At 36.0% G+C, this 18672-nt stretch overlaps 2 protein-coding genes, 1 non-coding gene and 1 pseudogene across 3 annotated transcripts; 1 reads left to right on the plus strand and 3 right to left on the minus strand.

Moving 5' to 3' along the window:
• Nucleotides 1–123: 123 nt before the first annotated feature.
• On the plus strand, nucleotides 124–9102 carry LOC105779639 (myosin-2). Its single transcript, XM_012603495.2, has 24 exons — nucleotides 124–1098; nucleotides 1923–2024; nucleotides 2127–2270; nucleotides 2364–2514; nucleotides 2638–2665; nucleotides 2770–2938; nucleotides 3106–3169; nucleotides 3294–3307; nucleotides 3404–3488; nucleotides 3583–3686; nucleotides 3791–3929; nucleotides 4098–4216; nucleotides 4335–4487; nucleotides 4573–4662; nucleotides 4801–4878; nucleotides 5151–5309; nucleotides 5529–5714; nucleotides 6071–6276; nucleotides 6379–6514; nucleotides 6970–7099; nucleotides 7408–7521; nucleotides 7606–7721; nucleotides 7883–8098; nucleotides 8303–9102. Exons 1-24 carry the CDS (start codon nucleotides 679–681, stop codon nucleotides 8744–8746), a joined length of 3567 nt encoding a protein of 1188 aa, XP_012458949.1. The 5' UTR covers nucleotides 124–678; the 3' UTR covers nucleotides 8747–9102.
• Nucleotides 9103–9228: 126 nt separating this feature from the next.
• On the minus strand, nucleotides 9229–10378 carry LOC105779654 (chlorophyll a-b binding protein 13, chloroplastic). The gene is made up of 3 exons (XM_012603507.2): nucleotides 10177–10378; nucleotides 9951–10112; nucleotides 9229–9875 (listed from the first exon to the last, which is right to left on the minus strand). The coding sequence occupies exons 1-3, from the start codon at nucleotides 10291–10293 to the stop codon at nucleotides 9366–9368; spliced, it is 789 nt and encodes a 262-aa protein (XP_012458961.1). The 5' UTR covers nucleotides 10294–10378; the 3' UTR covers nucleotides 9229–9365.
• Nucleotides 10379–10646: 268 nt separating this feature from the next.
• On the minus strand, nucleotides 10647–10719 carry TRNAF-GAA (transfer RNA phenylalanine (anticodon GAA)). The gene has a single exon. It is a non-coding gene; the product is annotated as a tRNA-Phe (tRNA).
• A 52-nt stretch (nucleotides 10720–10771) lies between these two features.
• On the minus strand, nucleotides 10772–18088 carry LOC105779662 (double-strand break repair protein MRE11-like; annotated as a pseudogene).
• Nucleotides 18089–18672: the final 584 nt, after the last annotated feature.

An 18672-nucleotide genomic window follows, 5' to 3' on the forward strand; every position in this document is an offset into this window, starting at 1 on the left:
AAAAGAAAAAAGGACCAATAACGGTAATTTTATCCAAATTCAGGGCCTAATCCAAATCTTCTTTTTTTTTTTGGTTTTTTCCTTCTTCTTCTTCTCTTCAGTTGAGTTGTTTTTTTCAGGTCCCTTGAGTAACGCCTGTATTTCAATTCAACCAGCACCAAGCCGCTTTGTTTCTACTTTCTATTTTTATTTTTATTTTAATTTCCCAATAATAAATTAATTAAAATATATTTTCAAAAATATTATTTAAACCTTCTTCATCAGATCCGAATCGTTTTTTTTTTCTTTTAATTTTTGATAAAACCCAAAGTAAAATAGGAAAAAAAAAACCAGAAGCTCAGTTGTTTGTAAAACAGTTTTGTATTTTTTTTTGGTTGAAAGCTTTGTTTCTGAACAACCTTAATCTTTCTGTAAGAACTTTTTTTATTTTCCTAAATATTATCGCTGCGGTTTTTTTGCTATTTCTATGTTGTTCAGTTTTTTAACTGACGCTAGTTCCCTTGCAGTTGTTCTGTTTCTTTTAACAAAGTTTTAAACGTTTTGATTCACTGTTTTTCATTCTCCGTTCATTTTATACGGTGTTACGATCTTCTTTTCGAAAAATTTCAATGCAAGTTTAGCGAAGAAATTAGTTTGAATTTCTACGAGAAAAAAAAGTTACTTTTCTTGTCCAAAAAAATGATGTTATCGGCGTCGCCGACGAGTATAGCGAAAAGTTCGCTAGAAGAGATGTTAGAGTCTCTACGACGGCAAGATGAGGACGAGAAGCCTAAAGACTTGCCACCGGCTTTACCGTCTCGGCCAACATCCAAGGCTAGACTTCCCTCGGCTCGCCGCTCCCTTCCGACGAACTTCAGAGTCGATTCTAACGGCGAAAGCGGTGGAATTTCAAGTGAAGTGGAACGGAAAGAGGAAGGTAAAAGGAAGGAAGAAGAGTTGGGAGTGAAGAGACATGTTTTAGGGAGCAGAAAGATGAGGAAATTTGTGAATGTGGATTCGCCATATAATTTGGAGGCAGTTGAAGGGACGAAAGGGGAAGATAGGGTTTCGGATGCTAAAGTTGAGGTGAATGATAATATTGGGCATTTTATTAAAAAAGTAAGTGTTAAAGTTGATTTTTTTTTTCAATTGCTTTGTTCTATAAGCTTGTTATCCGTGTTTTAATACCATTTAGGAGGGCATTTAATAATTCCTGGGGAAATTTGAAGAAAATTTTTGTTTTGTTTAACTTTGATCCTTGTTTTAATACCATTTAGGAGGCATCTAATTAGAAGCTGGAGGGGAAAATATGTGATCTTTTATGAAATGAGAACCTGCAGATTAGTTTAGCCTCCTTTTTTTCTTTTAATATTTAAGTAAATCATTTTAATAGTTTTCTTCAACAATTACTAAATACTAATGTGTGTCAAAGAAGTATTTTTCTTAATGAAATTGTAACAAGGAATGCTTTTGATGAAATGGGTTTGGGGGTGCTATGCTACAAATTGAGTGCAATAACTTAATGGAGTCTTACTTTATAATTATAAAAATATGGTTTCATGACAACGAATTTGCAATGTTAGAAAATAGGCAGTATGGTTCATTTTTTATACTGCACTAGGGTTTATAACCCGGGATGTGTGTGATTGTCGAACATACTAGGAGGTTGGTTTCAGTTTTATGTAAATGTGATTTTTTCCATACAGACAATGATATAAATTGTTGTTCAAAGGTTGTAAAGAGTGTGTTCGCTTCAAAAAAAAAAAAAAGAAAAGAAAAAGGTCTATACAAAATTTCGACTAGCACTTAATTTTTCTTTTGTTGAAACATAAGAAATGGGAAGCATGTGCTTGAACATTCATCTTCTGTGAAAATGATTACTAGTTTAGGTAAATGTATTCAATTTAAATAAATTGTATTTACTATGAGAGGATTGGTTACAGAAACTTCGTGTTTGGTGCCGGCTATCAAATGGGCTGTGGGGATCTGGAACTATACAATCTGCATCAGGAGAAGAATCATTTGTCTCCCTTTCCAATGGAAATGTAAGTTCGGATCGGTCATGGTTTTTAAAAGATTGGATAATTAGTATTAAGTATTCATTTTAGCATGTTTTTATTTCGATTTACATTGTATTGTTGGTATAGGTTGTAAAAGTCTCAACCAATGAGCTCTTACCTGCAAACCCAGAAATTTTGGAGGGTGTGAATGATCTCATACAGCTTAGTTATTTGAATGAGCCATCAGTTCTTCAGAATCTTAAGTACAGATATTCTCGTGATATGATATATGTAAGCAGGATATAACCCTTACTTATGCACTTACTAAAGAGGATTATCTCTGCTTCCGAGCTTCATTTATACTCTTTTTTTTTCTTTATGTAGAGTAAAGCAGGTCTAGTTTTGATTGCGGTCAACCCGTACAAAGATGTCCAAATTTATGGGGAAGAGTTTGTCACGAGTTATAGGCAGAAGGCTGCTGACATCCCTCATGTTTTTGCTACAGCAGACACTGCTTATAATGAGATGATGAATGGTGAATGAAGCCATTCTTTCCTTTTCTTTCTGAAGTTAGCATAAACAAGTGATAATTTGTTTGTGTTGTTGTAATAACATGTTTCTGATTCTCTATCAATTGCCTGTTTTTAAAATTTTGCAGATCGAGTAAGTCAGTCTATAATCATAAGGTCAGTTGGAAATTTAATATTTGTTGTAATATGAGTACTGTAGCTTTTAAGCACAGATTTTTGTTTATGAACCGCAGAATCACATGAATAAATTTATCTTGCAGTGGGGAAAGTGGAGCTGGGAAAACTGAGACAGCAAAAATGGCAATGCGGTACCTAGCTGCCCTTGGAGGTGGCAATGGCAGGATAGGACGTAAAATCCTTGAGACACATTGCATACTTGAAGCATTCGGGAATGCAAAGACATCCAAGAATGACAATTCTAGCCGATTTGTGAGTTCCTTTTTCCTTCACTCTCTATTACTATAAATTATTCTCATGGCTAAAAGAATCCTTGCTGATTGTATGTACCCTAGTGGCCCAATTTCTACTTTGGTTTGTGTTTTTCACATTTGCTATAGCTCAGTAAAGTACTTCTTTATTACTCTGTTATGGTGCAGGGCAAGCTTACTGAAATTCATTTTACTGAAATGGGGAAGATATCTGGTGCCGAAATTCAAACTTGTAAGCATGTTGAATTTGAAAATTGCTATTATAACTTTGTAGTAATAAAATAACATAGATTAATCCTGGCCACTGACTTGATTTTTGTGCTAATGTTGATTCATCAACTAATAATCGTGGATAGTTCTTCTGGAAAAGGTGAGTTCCTGACCCAGTTACACTTTATATTGGATTTTATCTCTGTTATCATGTATGGTATCTGATGTGGATGTTTTTTATGTCACCTTTGAGCAGTCGAGAGTAGTTCAGTTGGCTGCTGGTGAACGGTCTTACCATATCTTTTATCAACTTTGTGCTGGTGCTCCACCAACTCTAAGAGGTACTATTCCATTTTACAGCATTTCACGGTCTAGTTCAGAAAAGTTTGGGCCCTGGGAAATATTTTTATGATCCTTGGAATCATGTCTTTGCAGAGAAACTGAATCTTAAAATGGCCAGTGAGTACAACTATCTTATCCAGAGTGACAGCTTGGTGATTAATGGTGTTGATGATGCTAAGAAATTCCAGAAGCTTGTGGTAATTTGAAAGGCTGGATTTAATGTCACCATAATAGTGTAGGCATTTGTTTACCATTTAATTTGTCACATGTCTTTTAAGCAATAGTTTCCCCATTTCTGCAGGAAGCCTTAGACATTGTTCAAATGTGCAAAGAAGAGCAAGAGCAAGCATATGCAATGATTGCTGCAGTGCTGTGGCTGGGAAATATATCATTTCAATCAATTGACAATGAACATTACGTAGAGGCATCAGCTGATGAAGGTGTGCACAGAGAGAGAGAGAAACTGGATTCCTTCTTTGTTTTAGCATCTTTCGATTAACTGGATTTGCTTGCGCCTTACATAAAACAATGAATACAATGCCTGGTAGTTGGCCCTTTGTTTTGCTTGCAAGTATAAGTGAGATCTTTTTCTTTTCCTCTTGTTGCAGCTTTAACCAGTGCTGCCAGGCTGATGGGTTGTACATCCAATGAACTGAATCAAGCTTTATCTACCCATAGAGTCCAAGCTGGCAAAGATAGTTTTGCTAAGAAATTGACATTGCAACAGGTTCGTTCAGTTTTTATTAGCAAAAGTATTCTTCTTCAATTCTCCCATCATAAGTCACATTCTATATTAGCTGTGGTGCACACATTGATGACACGATAATGTTCTTTTTGTAATATAGGCGATTGACACGAGAGATGCATTGGCAAAATTCATCTATGCTAGCTTGTTTGACTGGCTTGTGGAACAAATCAACAAGTCACTTGGAGTTCATAAAAAATACATAGGCAGGTCCATAAGCATCCTTGACATTTATGGGTTTGAATCATTTAAGGTGAGTAGTTTACAATTGGCTGTTTAGATATTATAATTGTGTAGAAAGTTTGTTCAACTAATAATATTTCTTTTCTGATTTTCAGAAAAATAGCTTTGAACAGTTTTGTATAAATTATGCAAATGAGAGGCTGCAACAGCACTTCAACCGGCATCTATTTAAGCTTGAGCAAGAGGTAAGCAACTCAAATCTTAAGCTGGGTTTCCATTTCTCTGCCCTTATTTTACTTGGCTTACAGATTGATTTTTAGTAGTCAAATTTCTATATGATCTGTTTCCCACTATCAAGAGTCTCTTCCTTTTTTGCATTTCAGGAGTATGGGTTGGATGGGATTGATTGGAACAATGTTGATTTTGAAGACAACCAAGAGTGCTTGGACTTATTTGAGAAGGTAACTTGGTTGAATAGTTTCTTTGTCAGCAAAGCTCATTTAAAATCCATTGGAAGGACTTTTCAATATATATTGCGCGGCATGTGGTTCTTGTGTATTCTGTGGTTTTCCTTCTATTTAGAAATAGAGCTTGGTTTTATAGAAGTATGTTATCTTAGCTTCGGTGCTGATGCAGGCTGAAGTTTTTATTTCCTTGTCATATCTCGTTTCATTTCAAAGCAAAATGTTCCAGGTTAATCTGTTATTCTTCTTTTTAATTGTTTATTTTGCAGAAACCATTGGGGATATTTTCTTTGTTGGATGAGGAATCAAATTTCCCCAATTCAACTGATTTTACCCTTGCTAATAAGTTGAAGCAGCATCTGCATTCTAGTTCTTACTTCAAAGGAGATAGAGGCAGGGCCTTTGGTGTACGGCATTTTGCGGGAGAGGTCAGTCACTGGTCTTTCGAGGACAGTTAGAAATTCATTTTAAGATTTCCTTTCATTCAATTTCAAAGGAAACATAATCAAACCCTGAGTTGCAATTAAGAAAGTCTAATTTTTGGAAATGTTGAATTTGTTTACAAGTAGGTTCAAAGGTATTGCATACTAGTAAAATTGTAATGCAAGAAGCATGCATGAAATTACTGATTTTTGGACTTCTGCCAGGTACTATATGATACTAATGGCTTTTTGGAAAAGAACCGAGATTCTCTGAACTCTGAGTTAGTCCAACTTCTATCATCCTGTAATAGCCAGTTGCCACGATTGTTTGCCAGAAAAAGAATTAATCAATCTCTGAAACCAACAATTTCATCGGACACTCCAAAGCAAAGTGTTGGTACAAATTTTAAGGTAAAATTGCTTGCTTAATTGTTTTGATCCAACTATATCTGGTGTTGTCATGTAGTTCAAACTGATTGATAAAACTACAAAGATTTTTATGGTCTCAATTCTAATGGAGAAGGTTTTTTAACATTAATCTTCATCATAAAGCATTTGTACATTTGCCAATCCTTTGAATGTAATATATTATTGAGTGTTTTTGGTTCTTGTGTCTTTTTCTTGGGTATTTGACATGAATTTCCCTTTGAAATCTTTTACATTACTTTGGCAATGCCGGAGTATCTAATATAGTAGTATGAATATTGGTGTTTACTGCACAATGGCATGCTTTGTAGATGTTTAGGTTTTTTCTTCTGTACTCGCAGGGCCAACTCTTCAAACTAATGCACCAGTTGGAGAATACAAAACCTCACTTTATTCGCTGCATAAAACCGAACTGCAAGCAGCTTCCTGACATGTATGAAGAGGAGCTCGTCTTGCAGCAGCTTAGATATTGTGGAATTTTGGAGGTTGTTAAAATCTCAAGAGCAGGATATCCAACTCGAATGACACACCTGGAGTTTGCAGAAAGGTATCAGCCAATACCTTCTGTAGTTTATGGCTTGTTTTAATTAATTTTTTTTAAAAGTATTCTCTCTTCAGCATACTTCTCAAATATTCATGCATTTCATAGGTATGGGTTCCTCCTGTTGGAGACCAATGCTTCTCAAGATCCATTAAGTATTTCAGTTGCTGTTCTGAAACAATTTAATGTCCTCCCTGACATGTATCGAGTTGGCTTTACAAAACTGTATCTTCGAACTGGGCAGGTAAGTTCTATACTCCTGTTTTTCATGTTTCTTTTAATTTTTGTGCTGTGATTTCCAATATTGGTACGTCTTTCCCCAAAGACTTCCAGTACCTATATGACACTATAGATGATTGGAAGAGCCAACCAACAGAACTCTTGATCCATGTAAGATGGTTCCACCTGAACTGGGAGAAATGACTCCTCTTTATGGCTAAAAATCATGTTAGCCAAATTGGTCACAGACCTTTTTCAAGTGAAGCACAAATAACCAGATTGATATATAAATGTAAATGGATCATTGTGTGGCAAATAAAAACCTGAAATATCTCTTGATGCTCAGAGTTTGACATTAGAGTTGAAATACTGAAATTTGGAACATAGAGATGCCATGCCAACTTTTTTCATTCTGTTCATGATTAAATTACATAACAATTTCTTTGATGCTGTTATTGTCTGACTGTGGCTGGCATACAGATTGGTGCTTTGGAGGATAGAAGAAAACAGGTGTTGCAAGGAGTAATTCAGGTTCAGAAATACTTCCGTGGTCACCGAGCTCGTCGCCTTTTCCATGAGCTCAACAAAGGAGCAAAAACCATACAATCATGTATTAACTTCTCCCAATCAAAACTCCTTTCCAATAAATTTTTTTTTTCTTATTGAGGGTTTCGTTGCTTCTTTTATATTTTTCTTGTCTTTTTTGGTCATAATTAAGCATGGCTTCATACACTTAAGCTTTCTGCAGGATATTTTAGACTTCAGTCTTTAAGAACCACCACCCTTTTTACACTTCAGAGGCTTGAAGTATAGATTTATTTATGTTTGTGGCACTAGTCCTTTTCTAGATTATAGGCACCCAACTTGGATTTTTTATTTATTTTCAATGGAATGACGGATATTTCCTTTGTGATGCAGTTGTTTGTGGTGAAAATATCCGAAGGAAGTATGCTATTGAGGCAAATAGGTGCTCATCATTTGCTTCTCATTTACTTGATGAGCAGTTGGCGTCAGTCATATATTTACAATCCGGTAAAATCTTTGTCTGCTAGTTAAATTTGTGGCTTTCAGGTGTCTACAAGTTTCTTATCATTATCTTGTTTTTCTCCATTGCAGTAATCCGCGGGTGGTTGGCCCGCAGAGATTTCAATAACATGCATAATTTGAAACAGTTGAACCGTGAAAGTGTAAAATCTAGACGAAAGGTGGGTAGGAAGATTTCTGAAGCAAAGGTATTCGCTACACTTGACACGGTAACATTCTAAGAGTACCCCTTTTTCAAAGAAGTTTTCTAAATCATTTTTATTCTCTTAGTTGCATGCTTCTGAGCATGTTTTACTTTCTCAATGGTCTGTAGTCTGTTGGATAGCTCTGACAATTTTTGCTTGACCAGGACATGCCACATGAGCAACAAATTCAAGTTGTACCTTCCGTAATGGCAGAACTTCAGAGAAAGGTTCTCAAGGCAGAAGCAATCTTGGGGCAAAAAGAACAGGAAAATGCCACTTTGCGTGAGCAACTACAACAGTATGAAGCAAGGTGGTTGGAGTACGAGGCAAAGATGAAATCAATGGAGGATATGTGGCAAAAGCAAATGGCGTCGCTACAGGTGAGTTTTATGTTTATACATAAATATAAAAACATGTTTGCATTAAGGTGATTATTGTTGACCAACACAAAACGTCTTGATAATTGTTGGAAGTAACTGAAAAACCATTATGATCATGATGGTTGCAGCTATTAACTTAAAATAAATGCATGTTTAATAATTTAATAACTTGATATCTACTGATTGTGATTGCATTTACTGCAGACAAGTCTTGCTGCAGCCAGAAAGAGTCTTGCTGCTGACAGTAATGCTGGTCAGCGAAGAGGTGATGTGGTATCACCTCGGTACTATGATTCTGAAGATAATGTGTCCATGGGATCTCGAACTCCTGTTGGGAATATGCCTGATGTTGTTGGGGGTAGAGAGAATGGATCTTTGAATGCAGTGGGCAATCTGCTAAAGGAATTTGAACAGCGCAGACAAACCTTTGATGACGATGCAAAATCCTTGGCTGAAATCAGAATGGCACAGCCAACTTCTAACGTGAATCCTGATGATGAATTTCGGAGATTAAAACGCAGGTTCGAGACATGGAAGAAAGAGTACAAGTTGCGATTGAAGGAAACCAAGGCAAGACTACATAAGCGTGGATATGAGTCGGACAAAACTCGAAGAAAATGGTGGGAGAAGCTAGGTTCAAGATCCTGATTGAATCCCAGTTTGAAATGATCATCTCCGTTGATTGGAGAATTGTTGCCAAAATTACCTGTATCAGTTCTCAGGTACGGTTAGTTAACATTTATGGCAACGAACATAAATGTTTCTGGCAGTCCATGGACAGGGAGGGAGACATTGTATTTGTATATCTCACCAATTTTTGCTACTTGTTGGGAGGAATTATCATGTGCATAGACAAATAGGGATTCCTCGCGTTGATACTGCTCTCTTCTTCGAGTAGTTTGGTTTAGTTTATGTATATTCTGTTGTCAAGTTATGTAAGATCCGACTTTCTAGTTTCTTGTATACAAACGAAATGATAATTGTTCATATGTTTTTTCCCTAAATTATTTTGTCATGTAATCTGCAATTTCATTGTGTGCTATCTCTCTCATCTTTGTCAAGCATTTGACAGAATTAAAATTTGGTTAATCATTCTCATATGAATGGAAATCCCAGCCATCACGGAACCCTACACCGAACTTGATCATGAATTTCATTGACTTCTTAGTGATACAGGTTTAAAATTTCAGAGTGATGCGAAATCTACAGGTACATAGAGGATAGATACAAGCAAATAATGGAACAAGTTCGATCCGGGGCTGTTAATTTACGATCCAGGCACAAACTTGGTAGCATAGACCCAAGCATTGTTGGCAACAGGGTTGTCAAGGTGGTCCAAGAGATTTTCCAGTGGACCTTTGCCTGTGACAATGGCTTGAACGAAGAAACCAAACATAGAGAACATGGCTAGCCTGCCATTCTTGATTTCCTTAACCTTAAGTTCAGCAAATGTGACAGGGTCATCAGCAAGACCAAGAGGGTCAAAGTATTGGCCACCAGGGTAAAGGTCATTGCCTTCCCCGACTCCGGGGAGACCATTGATGCGGAATCCTTCGACTAGTCCCATGAGGACAACTTGGAACCCGAGGACAGCGAGAATGCTTTGAGCATGAACAAGGTTGGGGTTGCCTAGGTAGTCCAAGCCACCTTCTGAGAAAATTTGAGCTCCTGCCTTGAACCATACTGGTTCCTTGAAGTCAACTCTAAGCCATTTCTCAAGGACTTCTGGGGTGATGCAGCCTAGTGCTCCCAGCATTGCCCATCTTCCATGGATTACCTATAAAACAAGGAAAAATGACATTGGATCTAGCTTTAAAGGAGGCAAACAGTTTCAATTGCTAAGAAGGTTTACCTCAAGAGCCCTGTTCCTAGCAAAGGCCTCAGGGTCAGCTGACAAACCAGCAGTGTCCCATCCGTAGTCACCAGGGAACTCGCCGTTCAAGTAGGATGGAATCTGAGCTGAAAAGGGTCCCAAGTACTTCACTCTGTCTGGTCCATACCACAGTTCATTTCCCTACACATTACATTACATTACACACCAAATGCTTAGGAAAAGATAAAAGGAAAAAAAACCTTACCATTGTGTATTTGGCAGTGCCCACGGAGACAACATCTCTGAGAGGGTTAGCATTTCTGTTTTGGCCAAGAAATGGGGTTGGCCTAAGGACGGTTCCTGAGCTAAGCATTGAAGCCATTGCCTTTCAGAGTTAGAAGGGGACAACCCTTTTAAAAATATATATATATATATATATTCAGTTGATTTTAGCTGGATAGGAAAATGCAGAGAAAAGGAAGTGAATGTTTTATATACAAATATGTAGAGACGAAGAAAGAAAGAAGAGAAAGAATAGGCTGGTAATGAAAATGAGATCAGCCAATTAAAACGCTGCAAAGGATTTGAAGTATCTCCAACTTTTATCCTTATATCCATATATATTATCTTCTTTTTCTTATTAGTCCACCCCTCCCCCAAATAATAAACGAAGCGAAACATGGTTATGGTTTGGGCTTGGGCTTCTGCATATAGGAAAGGAAAATTTAAAATTTATGCGGTGAGCGTGGATCGAACACGCGACCTTCAGATCTTCAGTCTGACGCTCTCCCAACTGAGCTATCCCCGCGAGTTGATTATTTTCATATGAATAACTTATTTCAATACAAAAGCAACCAACCTTTCTTAAATAAAGTTATTTTACTGAATTAGCAAACGCCAATACACCCATTGCTTGTTACATTTGGACATTCTTAAACTTTAAACTAAATTTATACTCTGCTAATGCTAAACTTTTCCCAATATAGACTTTGCATGAGGAAAAAATAAAAATCGACCAGCATTCATTATGTGCAAAAACAACCACAGATCATTTACTGCCTACCATTTACAAATCTCATCTGTACCTATTTCTCCCTTGAAAATCATTCACGTCTCAGGGTTGCTGCTGGATTTTTGTTGCTTTTCAATATATCATCATAATCATCTAGGTTGGTGTTAAGATGCTCAAAGGTTGGGGAAGCGTGATGAGACTTTTATCTTCTCAAGGCACCATAACTTTTTGTTACCTAAGAAACATGAAGGAAGAGGTTCAGACTTCGGTTGGCGAGTCCAACAACACGGTGAAGTTACGAGTGGAAATATTTGTAATTTAGAAGTAGAAACTGCCGAAAGTGACACTGCCAAAAACAAAGAATAGAAGAACAATCACTAACCCGAGGTTGAGGCTTGTTAAATCTCCTTATAATCTCTTCACCATCGTCTTCTTCTTCATCATCATGCTTGTTCATGAGCACTTTGCGAACTAAAGAGTCTTCAGATTTCCTTCCTCCCTTAGATGTAGACCCTCTACCTCTTCCCCTAGGACCTGCTCTCTTGCGCCCTTTACCCTGAACAATTTCATCCTTTTCCTTCAATATATACAGAGCATTTGTTCAGATTGTATTTACATCATTCTTGAAACTGTGATTTCTGTGTACAGTCTCATAGAGAAGCAATAGAGTGGCAACATAGGATTGAAATTGACTGGGAGGTATTTCATACCAAATTGTTGTCAACCTCATTTATCCCATGTTCTTCACTTGAAGCAGAGTTAACGTTTTCCTCGTCATCAGCAATACTTTGGACTGCAGCTGATGCGGAAACTGATGCAGACCTGCATTAGGAAAATCACCCATGAAATTTACCCAGTGATGACAAATTTCCATACTTTTAAGGAATTAAAAACTAAAACTTTAGTGGAATAGAGAATATGAATACTTCAAATAACAATTAATATAGTTGTGGTAAACTCAGTAGTTTCATTTTCAAGTAGCAGCAACATTGGCAGCCCCAGTATTACAAAGCAAAAAGGATTCAAGCAATAAAAGAAGAGCGTTTGCAGTTAGAAAAGGTTGAATTTTCCTACAATTGATATCGGATTGTACCCGATACTTATTTCTCTAGTCATAAATCAAATTACTTGTCAACAAGTTAAATCGAAGTGTCACCTCTGAGAATGGCGAAACCCCAACGTAGCATCAAGAGTTGTCTGGTTTAAGCCGCTAGAACCTCTGCCTCTGCCTCTGCCTCTACCTCTACCCCTTCCTCTAGTAGAAGTTTTACCTTTAACAAGTTCTGAAGCATCCCCAGATGATCGAGAAGCTGTCAGTGGCCCTTTCCGGCCTCTATTGGCGGAGCTTAGTATCTGTGCTGTATCTTCATCATCACTAAAGGAGGCTGCACTTCCTATTCCTTTATCATTTTTACTCCAGACATTCTATAATATTGAAGAACCAATAGTTTAGATGCAAAGAATGTTATATAAGAAAACATAATCAACATTTAAACAAATAGAAAGTGGAACATATGGAATCTTTGTAAGATTACCTCAAAGGATTGCACCCTGGAGGTGAACTGAAGGGTATCCTTAGGGTGTGAGGACCTTTCCTTAACACGTTCCTGCAAAATTAATAGATGAATTGAAGGTATAGTGTACTATTTCCATCCATTGAAGGCACTCAGTAAAGAATGATTGACTAAGGAACATTTTTGCTGTTGGGAATATAGCATTAAAAGTTTGCAGTAATATTTATATCAATCAACTTGAAATTCTTGCCTCCAAGCATTCCCCAACTTTAAGAACTAAATCTTCTTCACATTTCAAAGCACCTGAATCCTTTCCAATTTTGTTCTGTCAATAAAAAGAGTGAAGAAAACAGGAAAAAGATTAAATAAGAAAGTGTCAAACTAATACAAGCAATTGAGCGAACCATAAGATTCTATCATAATATATTACCCAAAAGGACTTTATAACAGGAAGCTTCAATCGACATAAAATAAAACAAGAATTGAAAGCTAAAAGTTAAAACAACACGAAGCCTTTAACCAAAATGCAAGGTTGACTATATGGATCAGATAAAGCCATTTAGCTCTATTTAGGACCATATCTGCAGTTAAACCAGTAAAAGTAAGGTCCTTTATAGTACTTTCTGCCATGTCATCTTTGGTCTTCCCCTCCTCATTCTAACATTATAGTTTACACTGTTTTAACTACATATTTCTAACCTATAAAATACTTACAGGAGTTTCTTCGAGATTGTATTGCACACGGTTATAGAAAGCCAATTTTTCATCCTTATTAACAAAATTGTGCAGTGCGACATCCAAGTCATTGACCGGAAGGATCTCCATTTTCTGCAAAATGGACATGAAAAGGATGGGGCTAAAGGTGAAAAAACTTCATTATAAATATTTGATCCCAGCATGAGAGTCCCCATTTAGTCCAGTAACTGAAAGAAAACAGGAATCTGATACAATTTTCATGTCCAGAAGCACTCGATCAATGCTTAGTTATCATGCAAAATTTTGTTTTGCATTGAAAATACAGTATTTGCAAAAAAAAATCACTTTCTGTGAGAACAATGTTTTAAAATCATTACACAAATTGTGTAGTACCCTCCGGACTACACTAAAATAAGAATTAAGTGACATATGTAAAATAATCAAGACGAGAAGGAAACAGTGAATGCTGATACCAAATTGTTTTCAGCGACTAATGCTTCTATATTCTGTTGATTCAGTTCTTCTGGACGAAGTCTTTCAGAATCATCAAACAGATAAAATTAAGAAAATAAAGGAGCTTCGACAATCCAGATGCTGCTATTATTTTTATAGTAAAATATTGCTCCAAATAGCATCTATTATGCAATAGCTTTCAAAAGTGAAAATAAACTTCCAAGCCAACAGCTGTTTCAGTATATATTTGTGAGTTCTGCCCCATGAGCCTCGTAATAGAATATTTCACTGGCCACCTATTCTTATCTTTTCTTTTCCTAAAAAAATTTAGGGGTTTATGCGATTGATTTCAGCAGGCAGAAGCTTATTTATCTTTGCAAATAAAGCAACCAATGTTGCATGTTGTACAAATTCTTGTTTGCGATTCTCTCCCCCCCCCTCCCCCCCCCAACACAAAAAAAGAAAAAGAAAAAGAAAAAGAAAAAGAAAAAGAAAAAATAAATTCCTTTTCTTTTTTCTTTTTTAAAAAAGTATGGCTGAGAAGTAAACGGTTAAATTTTCTGGAACCAGTCAGAGTTGAGTGCATTATGAAGTCTGGATGATTAAATTACCTTCTTTCTGACTCCTTTTAGAAGTCTTTGAAAATATAAGAATATCTTGGGGATTTGCAACCTGGATTCATTGAATTCTAGTTATTTAGCGTCTGAATGAGAAAAAAAAAATACATATAACCCATTCCTCATACAGTATGAACAATAGCCTTAAGATACCTTCCCAACATACTTCTGTCCAAACCTTTGAGGATTTATTGTCATGAATCCAGAGTAATCCACCTATAATGTCAAATGGAATATTGAAATAGTTATCTCCAGATGCTAGAGACACTCTCCTGGGAAATGAATGACTTACATTCTCAAGATAAGAATAGAGTAAAATTTTTTCAAAAAAAAAAAAAATTGCACACCAGATCAGTACAGAAATTTTCAAATGATAAAGCTACTTGGTAAAGAAAGATTAAATTCATGAAAGAGAAAAAGACAAAATAAAAGGTCTCATTAAAAGCGAAGGCAAGGATGCTTTACATCCAACATACTAGATGGATGATTTCAGACAAAAGGTTTAACAAGATGTGTAAGCAATTTCCAAAAGACAACATGCTAGCAACAAAGATCCATGTTGAAAACTTTCCCAATGTAGTAGAGATTTTAGAAATATGACTCATAGATAGCATGGGAGTTTTCAAGTGAAATCCTTAATACCAGTCACCACATCACCACCACACACTTCTGTCAATAAAACTTCAAGAGAAAAAAATATTATTTTTTATTTTAAAAAAGGCAATTTGATGTAAAGATTTGAAAAAAAAAGAAGAAGGCAGGAGGGAGAAAAAGAGGACAGAGGTGGTTAAAAAGACAAATGCATGAAAGAAATCATGGCTGAAGATAAAACTAAGGAAGAAAAGGATTTGTTAGCCTTAGTTGGGTTAGAGATCTATAGCAGTCTTTCTTTGATTTCCTTTGAAAATGACATAGAAACATAAGAATGCAGGGGAAAGGGGCAGGCTGCTATACCTCTAAAAAGTGAAACATGTATGCAATAATCAGCTTTCATAGTAGCATTAGCATTGTTAACAAAGCAGAGGCCGAAATCACCTTAACTCGGACTAATGGAAGCTTGGGCTCTGATCCATTGACAGCCTTCCTATTAGACCACTGACCTAAAACGGAATTTTAATTATTACGATAAAGGCAATAAAGGATTTTGTTCTCACCATAAATGCTTAAAAGATTTAATCGTTAGACTTCTCTATTAGATAAAGTCTAAAATTATCTCATGCAAGAAAGAGACTTGCCACTTTGTCCAAATTTTCAAGAATTGAATTTTGATCATTGGGATCAATGTCAGGTTCATCCTTCAACACAACCTAAATCATGAACATTGAATAAGACAAAAGAATTCTTCTCAATTTATTGCCTTATATAAATAGTTTCAAAAGTATTTAACAATGATACTGCTTTACCTCTATATATTCAAAAGGTCTCACTGCTGTCAAAGGTATTTTGGTTGGACGATATAGATTGCCCTAAACAATAGCAGCAAACCATGGTGTGAAAATATATATAGGAAACCAATACTGCTTGATTAAATGACAAATCCAATCTTTCAGGTGTAGAACCTTAATTTCTAAAAGAAGCACATGCTTTGGCTTTGATTCTCCATCAATCAGTGATGTTGCAACTGAGGAACCTGGCTGAGTAATGTGAAATCCCATCCCTGGCACTTCCTATGAAGTTAAAATCGACCTTCAATCTTTTACATCCTCAAAGGGATAAAAAATAATACATTGGAAAGATTTTACAAATCCACCTGAGGGTCAATAAGACATCCATGTTCGTGTCCCCAAACTATGAAATCAAGGAAGCGTGGTAAGAAGGGCTCATTTATTGCATTTTTAGCGTTCATTTTCACTCTGCAGGCCACGTGAGTTGAAGGTTTTAATATGTACACATGTAGTTTTGCACTATAATGTCTTCTTTTTCCACTTTTAGTTTAGGTCATGTATGAAATAACTCAATCACGAAGCAGAACACTTTGAGCATGATACACACTAATAAGGACATGCAACATCCACACACAACCTGTTCTGATGAAGTACCAGAATGGTGAACCAATCAGACACTTCGCATCCTTCTTGAGGTTCAGGTCGCGTCCATTGCACAGCTTGAGGTGTCTGAGAAACCAAATATAAACCACATAACAGATATTTTAAATGAATATCCGGGAAGTCAGAAACTAATGAGCAGTAATAAAAGTTCAATCTAAACTTATAAAGGCACCTGAAACATTCTATTGAGCCGCTCATCTCTAATATTCCCAAGACCATAAAGGGCTACAGCAGTTGAACCCTTCAATTCAAAAAGAGACCTAAGTTTCCCAACAAATGTGCAATTACCCTTCTAATTCATGTTAACGAAATCACTAGCAGACCTTCCTGATAAGAATAGGGTAGAGAGTAATCTGGCCAACACCCGAACCCGCAAGAACCATTTTCCCAAAATAGTTGACAAGGTTACATACTGAAAGAATATCAATAGCAGAAAGGTTGTCCTGTCACCAATAAACAGTTGAGAACGGAATGCTCATAGAAATATTAAGAACAGTGGACTTGTGCACTCTATAAAGCATGATTATCTAACAAATCAAGAAAGGGAGTAAACAGCTGAAAAGTTTTCTCTACAATTATTCAGTCCCGTATATACAGATGGCATGCCATTGGTGAATGGTGATGAATGGGACTTTATAACACTAACTTAGGATGGGACCCCAAAATTGGAACAAAAAATATTGAGCAACCATGATTTATCTCAAAAATGAAAAAAAAAACATAAGAAAAAGGGGAGGGGGGAGCATGTTTCCATAAGTTCCATACCACTCCAGCTGGATCGTCATGGTTCCCATGAATACTAAACACTGGCAAACCAACATTGAAGTGAGGATCTTCATAATTCACATGCCCAAATCTGTAAAGAGAGAAATGGTAGTAACAAGCTAAATGTGATCATAATCTTTGAAACTTGTCAAGCAACAAATAGAAAGAGCATATTTGCATATTTACAATTGGAGCACATATACATCCAGAATATAAGTTATAAACTTAGTTTAATTACATTAACTACATTAATCAAGCTGAGACAAAAAGAATGAAGGAAAATACAATTCGGACATTAAATCAGCAACACATAACACTGAGAAAGAGTGAGAACCATTACGTATTTGGAAAATTCACAGTCTGGTCGCTAACAACTTGGAACTGGACCGGTTAATCATTAAGGCAATGCCGACGAAGAATCTCAATGGCCTTAACTAAAGTTGACCTCGACAGCTTATTTTTATGGAAAAGATCTCCACCAAGGAGTAAAATGTCCACCTGATACCAAATACAAACCAGTGCATACTAACACTACAAAAACATGAAGTTCACTATAAATTAACACAGAAATTCCGAGGTCTTTTTTTCAGGTGAAAATCATATCGAATATAAAAAATTCCTTGGAATATAACAATGTGGAGATTTCAAAGAAAAAAAAAAAGAATCACCTGTTTTTCCTCTGCTATTGAACATATTTCATCAAATGCTTGAAAAGAATCATGCCGTCGTATTTCGTCTTTCTCCATATAATCTAAATGACAATCCGTCGCTACAAGTATTCGAAGCGTGTTGCTAACATCCTCTCTGAAAATTTCTTTTCTTTATTACATCATATCCAAACTAAAATAAAATAAAATGGATAAATTTTACCTTCTTGAATCGTTCATAGTAATAGATTTCGCTCTAAATTGAAAACCTGAAAAACAGAAGGAAAAATAATGACAAGAAACTGTAAAGTATTTTTCTATAATATAATACCTGAAGCACTATTGACTATAATCTGCAGCAAGTAAATCAAACAAAAATGAATTAAGAAAATGAGAGATATATTAGCTACCAAAATTGTATAAGTTTCCACTCTTGTGAAGTTGAGAAAAGTGGAAGAAACGGCGGGGAATTTCAAAGGGGAGGAAGAAAATAAGGCTAAATTTTGGAGAGATTAAACGGGTCGGGTTTGTATTATCCAGTTAAGTTTGGTCCATTTTGATTCAAATGGGTTTCGATCGTCTTGGTCCATTATTTAAGCTCGAAGTTGGGAACTTTCTACAGCCCATGTTATTACCTTATAAAGTCTTTCTTTGGTAATTGGCATTGAAAATCTAAATAAGTTTCTATATTTTTTTTTTGAGTTTTAGCTCAATTGGTGTAGACATTGTTATCAATACAGGAGGATATAGGTTTGAGTGCGTTGAAGCGCATTATCTTCTGATCTATGGGTAGGAAGGGGTTATTGATAATTTTAGGTATTATGACAAAAAAAATACAAACATAATATTTTTTTGACAAAATAATGGTCTGACAATTAGTTGGTTTAGTTAAAAAAATGTAAAAACTAACTGCTTTATTTTATACTTTAACCGATTAACTTGCTACTGATAAAAAAAGACAAAATTGAATAGTTGGGTGATAATTTTATAACTTTTTATAGTTGAGTGA

Source organism: Gossypium raimondii, chromosome 1, assembly GCF_025698545.1.
Source record: "Gossypium raimondii isolate GPD5lz chromosome 1, ASM2569854v1, whole genome shotgun sequence".
NCBI classification, from domain to species: domain Eukaryota; kingdom Viridiplantae; phylum Streptophyta; class Magnoliopsida; order Malvales; family Malvaceae; genus Gossypium; species Gossypium raimondii.